Below are 11,930 nucleotides of genomic sequence, written 5' to 3'. Positions count from 1 at the left end.
CTTAGATGCCTCAGTGAGGAGGTATGAGAGATCGGAAATAGAGAGTTTAAAAGAGGTAGAAGTAGATCGAAGAAATATATTGAGGAGAGATAATTAGACACCACAAGACAAATTTTCACAAAGACAAAAATATAAAGTGCTTATTTTTCATTTGCTCAAGTTCGGATAGAATTATTCGGTGTTTGTGATGGTCAAAAGTAATAGATACCTAATACAATAATTAAAGTGTGAGCAAACTAGCTAGAACAACTATTTTTTTTAAAAAAAGAAATTATTGCCAATATGGTAATGGTACATCCCAACAACATTGAAAATAGACATTAAACCAAAAAAAATACAAATAGAGAAGTGTGTGACACAAACACACAATAATTGAACTTGCATTATCTCTTTAAAATAAACAGAGACAAACCAAAAAGGCAACTACTAATTATCAACCATTTATTTATTTTGAACCACAAACATTTTACATTAATATTTTTGTTACAAAATGACCAATTCATCATCACTCATCAGTACATAAAGGAATCAGAAGAAGCCATAATAGATTGATTCACATTGAGCAAATTCCAAGGGTTCAAGAAATCATCTAGTTCATGATGATAATTAATAGCTATGTTGCTCGGACCCTGTAAACATATTGTCGTTGGGTGCATGTCAGATACTCCAAAAGTACTAGTGCATTTTTCGAGGCTCCGACTAGAGTTTGTACAACTTATGATTTCATTTAAAGATTGTAGCCTTTGGTTTAACTCAGCCAATTGAGCTCTAAGAATTGAGTTTTCTGCTTCCACATTTAAGAAAAGATGTGTCATCATGTTTATATTTGTTGCAATTTGATTGTTTTGTTCCTTAAATTGATTTACTCGAGATGTTAAATCATCATAAAGTTTTTGCTTCCTCATTCTTGATCTTCTTGCTGATTCTCTATTTGATATCATTCTTTTTCTTTTTCTTTGATCCATTACTTGTTGAAGATCTTCTTGACTTGATCCTGAAGTAAAAGAAGCCATAATTCTATAGAATTAATTGATGGTGTTGGAACAAGGCAACCCCTTTATTGGACCCTAAGTGGCGCCAATCTGAATTAGTAGAGTCGGTAGGCTAATTTTGATTGGATGGTTGAATCACTTTTATTGGACCCTATGTGATGTGAATGTGGATTGGTCCGGCTTTTAAAAGGCAATACATAACGTGAATCTGGATTGGTCAGGCTTGTGAATTCAGGATGACAGATGGTCAAAGCACTTTTTAATGAATCTTACGCGATGCAAATCTGAATTAGTACCTTGAGCTTGTGGATTCTGAATAACAGATGGTTAAATCACCTCTAATGGATTAGTTGGACTAATTTATTCTGGACCAAATGGTTAAACTACATTTAGTGGATTCTATGTGATGCAAATCTGAATCAATTGCAGTTCCAATTATAGGGAAAAAAGATGATGGTGTGACTAGGGAAAAGTTATCAATGATGTTCTAATGGCCCTACGCAACGCGAATCAGAATAAAGGTAGAAACTTTTTTTCATGAGAACATGTAGAACCAATAAAGGAAGGACACAGAGAAGGATTGGACTAAATGTGTACCACGACGAAGAGTTGAGTTTATGGTGAAACCGGAAAGAAGGACTTCACTAATTATCGGAGACATGGATACCAAACATCAAGAATCAAAGTAGAACCAATATGCCTTAGCAAAAAGAATCATGAGCAATGTCTAGTAGAGTCTTGACGACTTTAAATAAAATACAAATTGGGGAAGATGAAAATAAGAGAATGGGATATTATGGAAGGGGAGTTTTAGAACCTATATAATATGGAAGGGATGAGAGAGGAAAATAAAATAGGAGAAGTTGAAGAGGTTTATGGTAGTATAGGAGAACCATTTATAAAGAATTGTAAGTGCCCATTGAAGGAAATAAAAAGGTAGGATGAGTATAGGTCAATCAAATATAAAATTCAAAAGGGTTTTAAGTTAAGACTAAATGGTCAAAAATATATTTTTTTGTGAGTTTTATAGCTTAACCATTAGTTGTTGTTGTTTTTTTTTTATATGAACTATTATTATTCAGGTATTAAAATACATCTAGTTGAGTACATGGTAATAATTTAGATAAGAAAAGGAAATCTATAATATTTGGTCTAATCAGCTTTGATGTGTGTTTTAATTCATAAAGTGATAGTTTATAGATGTATATTTAATCACCATCTCTTTATTTGGTTGGTGTGATAAGGGAAAATAATCTCATATTAAAATGCATGATTATTTTGTCTTGAATTTGTATAAATGATGAGGTTAGTTATCCATATAGAAGGTGAGATAGTTAATTCTAGTATCCTTATTTATCCAATCTCGATAACAAAACGACTCCTAAATGTAAGAAAATTTTATATTATCAAGTTATTTTTAGCTATTGAAGAAAATAACTTATCTTATTTTTGAGATTACAAGTCTCGCATTTTAAGGAAGCATACTCATTGATATTTTTGAAGTGACATGATTGTGTAAATTTTTTTTTTTATATTGACAATATATATAAATAAATAAAAAAAAAACTATAAAACTCTTATTTAATTATTCCATAAGATACATAATTCAAAAAATAATTTCTCGTTTAATCAAGGAAAAAAGGTCTGAAATATATTCGAACTTTGACCGAAATTGTTGTAACAATCCCAAACTTTGGAAAGGACCTTTTACCCCCGCACTATTTAATAGTGTATTTTAAAGGTATATATGTGCCCACGTAGACATCATAAAAATTGTATCATTATAAATAGTAACTTGTCCACATGGGCACATATATACCTTTAAAATACACTTTTAATAGTGTAGGGGGGTAATAGGCCCTGCTCAAAGTTTAAGATTGTTACAACAATTTCGATCAAAATTCAGATATATTTCGAACCTTTTTCCCTTTAATCAAAGGTATGACTAAATATTTCCGACAAATTTTTTTTACTCTTTTCTAAATTTGTTAGAGAACAAATACAGAAAAACTCTTTATTTATAATTTTAGTTTGTCTATTTTAAAGTACTTAATTAAAGATATACCTTATAAAAATATACCTTATAAAAGATGTAAGTATAGAATTTCTATATTATAGATGTACCAAAAATTAAATCATCATCCTGCAAAGTGGACTATGGACCGATATGTTGTAGGGGGCAAGAATTGAGATATTTGCAATGCAGCCAGCTACAATCCAGGTTTCATACATGGGGTTCCCTGGAACCACGGGGGCAACGTACATAGATTATTTGCTTATAGATGAAGGTAATTTGCTGCCTAGTGACACCTTCGATATCATATTTGCTGTTAACCTTTTCTCTCTGTAGGATCCTTTTGAGTGTAATTTTCCTGTATGCAGTTTGTTTCACCGATGAAGTACGCAAATATTTACTCAGGGAAGCTTGTACATCTCCCTCATTGCTATTTTGTCAACGATTATAAGCAAGTAAGTTTTCCTTGATCTTTCTAAGCTTTATAACAAATCTTATTTCATCAAATCAATCAATGAATTAATTATGCCTCGATCCCAAATTCTTAGTTGGAGTTGGCTACAACAACATATCCAGTATGGACTCTGAGGAAAGTAGAGTGTACGCACATCTTACCCCTACCTCAGAAGTAGAGAGACTGTTTCCAATAGACCCTCGTCTCAAGGTAAAAAAATAGTCCAAGGCAGTCCAGAAGTAATAAAAGTACTAGAAAACAGGACAAGAACTATAACAAAACAATACGATAGTTGAAGAGACCGTTAAATGAAGTACAAAACAAATAATAACAAAAATTGAAGAACCAGAAATTATATGAGCAATACTACAACTACTAGTATGGAGTGTCCTAGAAGTCCCAGAAAATGAGGTCTGGGAAAGGTAGAATGTACGTAGATCTTACCCCTACCTCAGAGGTAAAGAGGTTGTTTCCAACAGACCCTCGTCTCAAGGGAAAAAATAGTCCAAGGTAGTCCAGAAGTAATAAAAGTACAAGAAAACAAGACCATAACTACAACAAGACAATACGATAGTCGAAGTACAAGACAACAAATAATAACAAAAATCGAAGAACCAGAAACTACATGAGCAATACTACGACTACTAGTATGGACAGATAACAAGACAACACACTATTCCCTACTAAACTTCTACTGTAATCCCTTTCCTCCACAACCTCATATCTTAAATGGTGTTGACCTTATATCTGTGCTGAACTATTCTAGTTTTGTTTCACTTTTCGCTGCTGCTGAGTCTCTTGCTGTTGTTCTCTGTAGAAATACTGTGATTTGCTAAACTCAAACTGCCAACCGAAGCGTTGTGATTATGGACTGCCTGAGGATAAATTCATATTTGCATGTTTTAATCAGCTTTTACAAGATGGATCCTGAGATTTTTATTACATGGTAGTTACTTCGACTAATTTAAATTGGTCAATTCTTACCTCACAAGCACTTTCTATAAAAACTTGTTGAGTTGGTATGTGCAGGTGCAATATCCTTAAACGTGTACCAAACAGTGCTCTTTGGCTTCTTAGATTTCCAGCTGCAGGGAAGATGAGGCTCCGCGCACGTAAGTATTATCTTCCACATCATGCATTTCTCTTATCTCGTTTAGAGTATCAGTCTAGTCACTCAACTAATCCACTCGTAGAGTCTGGTAGTTGAGACTTCGCCCCTTTTTCTTCAGTAAAGTCGAACCTGGTAGAGGAATACCTGTATATTAGCTTATGAAAGGTCTCGTAATGCGACTCATTTATTACAGATGCTGCTGCACAAGGCCTGCAACCAGCCAAATTATTTTCACAGATGTTGTAATGAAACAAGAGCACATCAGGCGTAGCTCGTTGGCTGATCTTTTCCTGGACACGTAAGAAGATTAAGAAACATTCGACATCTTGGCATTCAAGAATCTAGTTCCATTCATGTCATGTTCTTGAATTTTGGTTTTTTTTTGGTCACTTGTAGGCCAATGTGCAATGCACATACCCAGGAACAGATGTTCTTTGGGCTTGTCTACCAATGATTACACTTCCCCTCGAGAAAATGGCTACTAGAGTTGCTGGTTCCCTTTGTTTGGCCACAGGACTTGGGGACGAAATGATTGTCAGCAGGTATGCGTTCAAATATTATTTCGTCAAATCAATCAATGAATCAACAAGAAGTCAACAACAACATATTCAGGGTAGTGTGTACACAAATCTAACCTCTACCTTGGAACGTAAAGAGACTGTTCCAATAGGCCGTCAACCCAAGGACATATTTTGTGACCGATATCATATTCCTTTTTGGTTTACTTTGCATTTTGCAGTATGAAGGAATATGAAGAGAAGGCAGTTTCGTTGGGACTAAATCATTCAAAGCTCCAAGATCTCACCAATAGACTCAAGGCTGCGCGAATGAGCTGCCCTTTATTTGATACAACACGTTGGGTGAGTACTTAAACACATAACATGTACTTTACTCAACGACATTCTTGCTATGTTGCTAGGACTCATCTTCAAAAATGCTACTTGGGTGCATGTTGAATCCTTTCAAAGTAGTGCATTTTTGGAGACTCCGAACATGAAATGTTCATTTCTTTCTTCTTGTGTTTTCAGGTGAGGAATCTAGAGCGTTCTTACTTTAAGATGTGGAATCTCTATTGCTCCGGCCAGCACCCTCAGCCCTTCAAAGTGACTGAAAATGACTCAGAATTCCCTTTTAACTGATAGAGATGTAGTACGGAAGGAAGAGAACAAGCATCCACTGGGCGGAACCAGAATTTTCACCAAGACATTTTTGAAACAACACAAACTTCCCCTCAAGTGTATGTGGCTCCACGACTCCTCTAGTGAATCAACACATTGTGTTTGATCCCTTGATTTTTTTGTCCAAATATTGCTCTATTCCAAGTTCATGGGGAGCGAAAAAAATATTATGAAGCAAAATAATGTCCTCTCATATGTCTTGAATATGTGTGCTATGCAAACTTTTCTATATTATTAGGGGTTGTTTGGTTGGTGGGACAAGGGATAACAATCACGAAATAAATGATAGGATTATTTTGTTCCGTGTTTGGTTGTAATTATTAATTGGTCTATGGAATCGTTTAATACTAAAATAATGGGGTTAATTATCATATATAGAAGATGGGATAGTTGATCCTATGAAGTATCCTTGTCGAAATCATCTCGATAACCAAATGACTCTGTAGTGGTAGAAATTTTTATACCATCAATTTTTTTTAGTTATTGTAACAAGTAAATTGTCTTGTTTTCGAGATTACAAGTTCGTATTTTAAGAAAACATAATATCAGTATTTTTTTTAAATGATCTGATTATAGATTTATTTCTCTTACCATAGAAAAAATTAAGCTTTTATTTTTTATTTTTAAAAAAAAGTGGCTTTCCATTGGGTCTTCTTTTTGCTATGGTAGGTGAGAAAAAGAGGAATCCCTTTCAAAAATCAAATCATCTTACAAGAGTGTTTATTGTAATTGACCCTAAATTTTTTTATCTTTCTACAAAGAGAAAAAGCAGCAAAATTCAATCCTTAACATATCATAATCAACACGAGGGGTTGCTTAAAGGGTAAACACCTTTCACCTCCAATCCTGAGATTGCGGATTCTTGCCATCAAAGGAGTAAAAATGGCAGAAGCTCTCAGTAAGTTAACATATTAGTTGACCACATTCAGAATCTATCTGAAGTATACAAATTCCTTCCTTAAAATTCGTGAACGGGGAAATTCGCTTAGGGTGAAAGAGGTTGGTAAATCTAGTTCTATCAGTAAATCAATCTAAAGAGTAAGGTTTTCAAACTAAATAAGTTCAAACAATAAGTTCTTTTATAATCCAGCATAGCATTTCCAGGAACTGCAGTTTACAGTACAGTACATACACAGATGATCAACAAATTAACAACTGATGTGCATACAGCCATGGAAAGGGTCTTCCTGGGATTTTGTTGTCCATATGTATCGATGACTCGAGTCTTCTGAACCAACTCAAACATAAATCACATGAATCCGATGCAAAACAGAAATCAGTCTCTCCTGAGATCCATTTCTTCCCTACGAACACCATCAGCGTTTAATATGAGCATTTCCAGCTTGTCACCCTGCATATATGAAAGCAACTTGTTCAGAAACAGGATGACGATAAAAGCTTCATAACCTTCTCAAACAAAACTTCTCCCTGCCACACTTATACAATTTGATCATCCATTGAGTACCAGATCAATAGGAAAGTAAAGACTCAGAAACTTTGGCTCACAATTAAGAGAGTACTCGTAAGGTGTCATTTCCGAGTCATGATTATTGCAAAACACAGTCACACTTAATAACCTAAAAGTTTCCGAAAATAATAGTTCTTAAATATTATTGTGTCATTGCATAGATACCATAGCACATAAATCACTTACAGTATATATATCCCTTTCTGTTGCTGAAGCAAAACATGTCTTCACTAAGTCAATGGCTTCTGATTCAGAAAGTGGAGTTACAGCATCCTGTGCAGGTCATGGGAACTTTGTTAGCAGGAAATCACATTTTCCTTTTCTCACAATTCTTAGGTGAAGTTGACAGCACTAGCTACTTCGTATACTTGAAAGAAAATTTGTCAAAAGTGAAGTATGAACCAGACCTTGGCAGGCAGCAAGAGAGGGCTTGGAGACTTTAATTGGTTGTCCAGGAAAGGCATGATCAAAGTTGCGCCTGAACCTTGAGAACTATACCCAACTCTCTCGTAGGATCCAACAGCATCATATGTAAAAACACAACCCTTTCCTATGAGAATTTAAGAATAACAATAAGTTTCTTTTCAGCCATGTATAGTGTTGCTCGGACGTTCAAAAATGTCGACGGGTGCTTATCCGATCCTCAAAAAGTAACGCATGTTTGGAAGATCCAACAAGGGTGCGACAACATTTTTGGGAAGTCCGAACAACATAAAGATGTAAACAAATAAAACCTTGAGACAGCATCCTCCCATAATTTGTTACCTTCACTGTCAAGGCCACCTAGAACATTGAACGCATAGTAGGGAAAGAAACGTTTGTAGTATAGGGTGTTTGAAAGTAGCTGTCCCATAGCTGGGCAGCTCATCTGCTTATTGTGCTGGTGCTGATAGGTCTATTTTCAAAGAATAAAAAGCAGAATATCACTTCCAACATCATATTCTTGAAGTGTGAATGTCTAAACAGCAGACAATTTTGAAATGTAACACACATAATAATATTAAATGTCCATTTCCGTATTAAAGCCACAAACAGAGAAAACACATGATATTTCTTTTACCAATAAAGAAAGAGAGAACGCACAAAAATACTCCTTTACAATAGAATGGTGGGCGTCTAATAGGCATAATCATTAAAAGAAGAGTTGAAAAAGAACTTATCATATAGAATTGAACTACTACAAATGTGACTCATAGATGACTGTTTGTGATTTAGGAAAGACGAGAAACATCTCTATCAAAAAAGGAAAATCACGAAAGAGTCATCAGGATGACTGAAAACATTAGATACTGCGTGTCCTTTCCTTTAAGCGACGTAAACTTCACTTAAAAACAACATAAAACATAAGCCGAAAATCCAATCTTTCCTGTTGCTTCCCCTGGTCTTCCCCCTGTCAGTGTCCCTCTCCCTGCCCCTCATTGCTTCACACAACCATGTTATTGCACCTTTATCCTCCCTCTGTTCCACTCACATGTTCCAAAACTTAAGTTCATTGCCAATTTAGTAACCTGAGTACTTCTGCAAACTTCAAATTATAGGTCTGGAAGTACAATCAAAAACTTCAAAACTTACTAGACAGTGTCTGCTATTTCAGTTTTTGCAGAACATAAAGCAACATCGACAATAAAAAGAATAATACATTGCACCAATGCACCTAAGATTACAAAGTATCAGCAGAAGCAACAGTTAACAGAATTTTCAGCATCTTACCAGGTGCCTTGCTGCCAAAACTTTTTGCAAAGCTCTCACATCAGCTTGAAATCCTGAGGAGGCCAGCACGCACTTGTCAGCTCTGCACATTCAGATAAAATCATTAATAAAAGTAGGATGCTTCATTAAATAAGAAATTACGCTAAAACAAAATGGAAGGCACCAAGAAGCATGATGTAATGAGATGAAAGAATTTTTTTTGGCTTTCAGAGATGTGTGCTTGTCCACTTCAACTATTAATGTAACAGTACAGAGTAGGGGTATACAATTGCTAATCATATTGAATGCAACCAATTGAGATGATGATTCAACCTTCTGGCAGTGGATGTGTTACCCTTGCTTTTCAATAGTTCATAGTTTATGAAAGACATATGCTTTCTATGTTCACATCTAAAGTCACAATAGTGGGAGCAGCGGTATTTGAATCCACAGGATCCCCTTTTCTGAGCATGGACACAAGTCAGGACTTCTAACATGAACAGGAAAAAAGTTTAAAGATCAGGTCTTTCAGGAAAGAGCTAAATACTTTACACAGGAAATGGAAGTAGACTCCTAAAATATAGGCAATCATTAAGCAGAGTTAATTTTTCAAAGATCAGTTCCTTCAGGTACAAGGGAAATGACTTCCTCTTAAGCTTTATATTAAATTCTACGTAAGATTATCTTAATAAGTATGATTATCCTACTTCAGAGCACTACAATTAACACGAGTTAACTTAATATATGGGATAAAGAAAAAAGAGAAAAGAGAACAATCCAAAGAGCGAAAGAACCACAAGGTAAAACAGAGAAGAAGGGGACATACAATTTAATGATCTTGGAGTAATACTAACAAGGACAGGGAACAAACCTGAGAAACAGACTCTATAAAACAGCTACATACTTTACACTGGAAATGAGGGTAGACTACTCAAATCTAGGGAATCATTAAACAGAGTTAATTTTTTTCAAAAATCAGTTTTGTCAGATACAAATGTTTCGACATCCTCTTAACCTTTATATAAATTTCTATGTAAGATTAGCTTAATAAGTATGATGTCTCTGGTTCAAATCTCAATGGACATGGGTGATTACTTCCTATCTGTCCAAGCCTTGATGGACAGTTAGTTACCAGCAACGGCAGAGTCACGTGGGTGCAAAGAGGTTCATCCGGTGAAAAATTACATTGTATAGTCAAGGACAAAATTATGTTTTATGTATATATAGTTTAAATAAAATTCTATGTAAGTTTATCTTAATAAGTATGATATCTCATGTTGTGATTTCTTCCTACTTGTTCAAGTTTTGATGGGCAGTTACCCCTAGAGGCTGATATAATTTTCTATGTATATATATTACATGTTGAATCCCATTGACTTCTTAGTGTGTTTACATCATATTTTGAACCCACTTAAGAAGGAAAATTTCACTCCGTCACTGATTGGGTCGTCTTGTACCTATCCTGGTGGGAGGTAGCAGAGGTATCACATATAATTAGTCAAGCTGCGCACAAGCTGGTCCGGCCACCACATTCACATTTTTTTTCTTTCAAAAAGGTTTAATTATCCTACTCTAGAACACTACACTTAGATAAAATCCAGGTAATTAAAGAACTACAAGGTGAATTAGAGAAGAAAAAAAGGACATACAATTTAATGATCTTGGAGTAATCACGAGTTAGAATGTTGTAACCAGTGGACATCCTAGTATCAGCAGCAATTACACAGTAATCAGCACCTGCAATCGCAACACATGTTCTGCAAACAGTATACAGATCAGATATCACCATCGAGATCACATTCAACATAGATAAAAAAGGAAGCCAAAAAAGAAAAATAGCAATCTGCATAAAGAATTACCCTCCATTGTTGTCGTAAGGAGACCAGTTAGCTTGCTGCTTCGTCATCCTGATCTGCTATGAGAGAGATAGCTAGGGTTTTGCAGAAGAAAATTGAAATTGAAATGGAAAAAAAGAGGGGTAAATTGATGAAGATGACCTCTTCAGCAAGACAACTGAATTCGGGTACAGTAAATGGGCTCGGGTAGACCTTCTAACTGACTCTCCAGGTGAAGCCCAATTGTTTTGTGTCTTGTCTAAAAAGGTCGAGTTAAGTTTACGAATGACCTTTATAGGCGGGGCGGTCTTGAATTTTTAGTCCTATTAAATATTTAAAGAAAAAAAAAATCTTTGAATTAGAAAATTCGGAACATAAAGTTTTTGTTGTCTATCGAGTGTAAATTGTGGACACAAGATATTTCAAGATAATAAACTTACTCAATTGATCACAAATTCTGCCTTTTACGTAAAAGCTAGAACTTATATCTATAAGGCAGAAGATTAAGATATTTCAATACAATGAACCTGCTCAATTGATCATATATTATGTCTTATAGAGAAAAGCTAAAACTTATGTCTAGTAGACAAACAAAAGTTGAGGTATGAAATATTCTTCATCTATCTCAGTCAACCAATCAATGATCTCTAATTCTTTTCCTTTTCTTTGAGGGTTATTTATTTCGACCAAACATAAAATATATTTATCTCAGAATGAAAGTGCGATTTTGAAGCAGTAAACATGCATGAAACTAAATACATTTGATATACTATATATATATAAACCACCTTTTAATCATGATATGTACATTCAGGGGCGGCTCAACGTAATTGGGGGCCTAAAGCGAAATTTCAATTCGCGGCCTAAAATATAAATACACTTCATATACGTATTTATTCAAAAAAATAAATTACACTATTAAGATGAAAATTATTAGTACTTAATATTGTTTTTTGAGTTCCTAGTTTTAGGTAAGATTTTATCAACACAACATTGAAAAACATCCTTTAAAAGAGACAATTATTATATGCATTGTTAACATAATGATATAAGTAATAAGTTGATTAATATTAAATAAAGATAAGAGTTAGAAGTTTAGAATCATAGAATTTGACTCAAAAAGTTGATGACTTGGTATATCTCATTTTAATATGCTTAGGGTAATGCTTGAAACTAAAATTTAAAAAGA

The 11,930-nt window shown here is 34.5% G+C and overlaps 1 protein-coding gene across 3 annotated transcripts; it reads right to left on the bottom strand.

The window, feature by feature from the left end:
• Window positions 1-6,806: 6,806 nt before the first annotated feature.
• On the bottom strand, window positions 6,807-10,939 carry LOC125830243 (proteasome subunit beta type-1-like). 3 transcript variants are annotated; one of them, XM_049509453.1, is made up of 7 exons: window positions 10,766-10,939; window positions 10,556-10,663; window positions 8,928-9,009; window positions 7,983-8,112; window positions 7,625-7,767; window positions 7,404-7,490; window positions 6,807-7,100 (listed from the first exon to the last, which is right to left on the bottom strand). In XM_049509453.1, exons 1-7 carry the CDS (start codon window positions 10,810-10,812, stop codon window positions 7,026-7,028), a joined length of 672 nt encoding a protein of 223 aa, XP_049365410.1. In that variant the 5' UTR covers window positions 10,813-10,939; the 3' UTR covers window positions 6,807-7,025. The 3 variants fall into 3 exon arrangements, with proteins under 3 accessions (XP_049365410.1, XP_049365411.1, XP_049365412.1); XM_049509454.1 differs by having other exon boundaries at window positions 7,983-8,103; XM_049509455.1 differs by having other exon boundaries at window positions 10,556-10,643; window positions 10,766-10,903.
• Window positions 10,940-11,930: the final 991 nt, after the last annotated feature.

This window comes from Solanum verrucosum, unplaced genomic scaffold (assembly GCF_900185275.1).
Source record: "Solanum verrucosum unplaced genomic scaffold, falcon-dt-bn FXZP01000072.1, whole genome shotgun sequence".
Lineage (NCBI taxonomy): Eukaryota > Viridiplantae > Streptophyta > Magnoliopsida > Solanales > Solanaceae > Solanum > Solanum verrucosum.
Note: the sequence above shows the minus strand (reverse complement) of the source record. Positions and strands in the feature narration are given on the sequence as shown.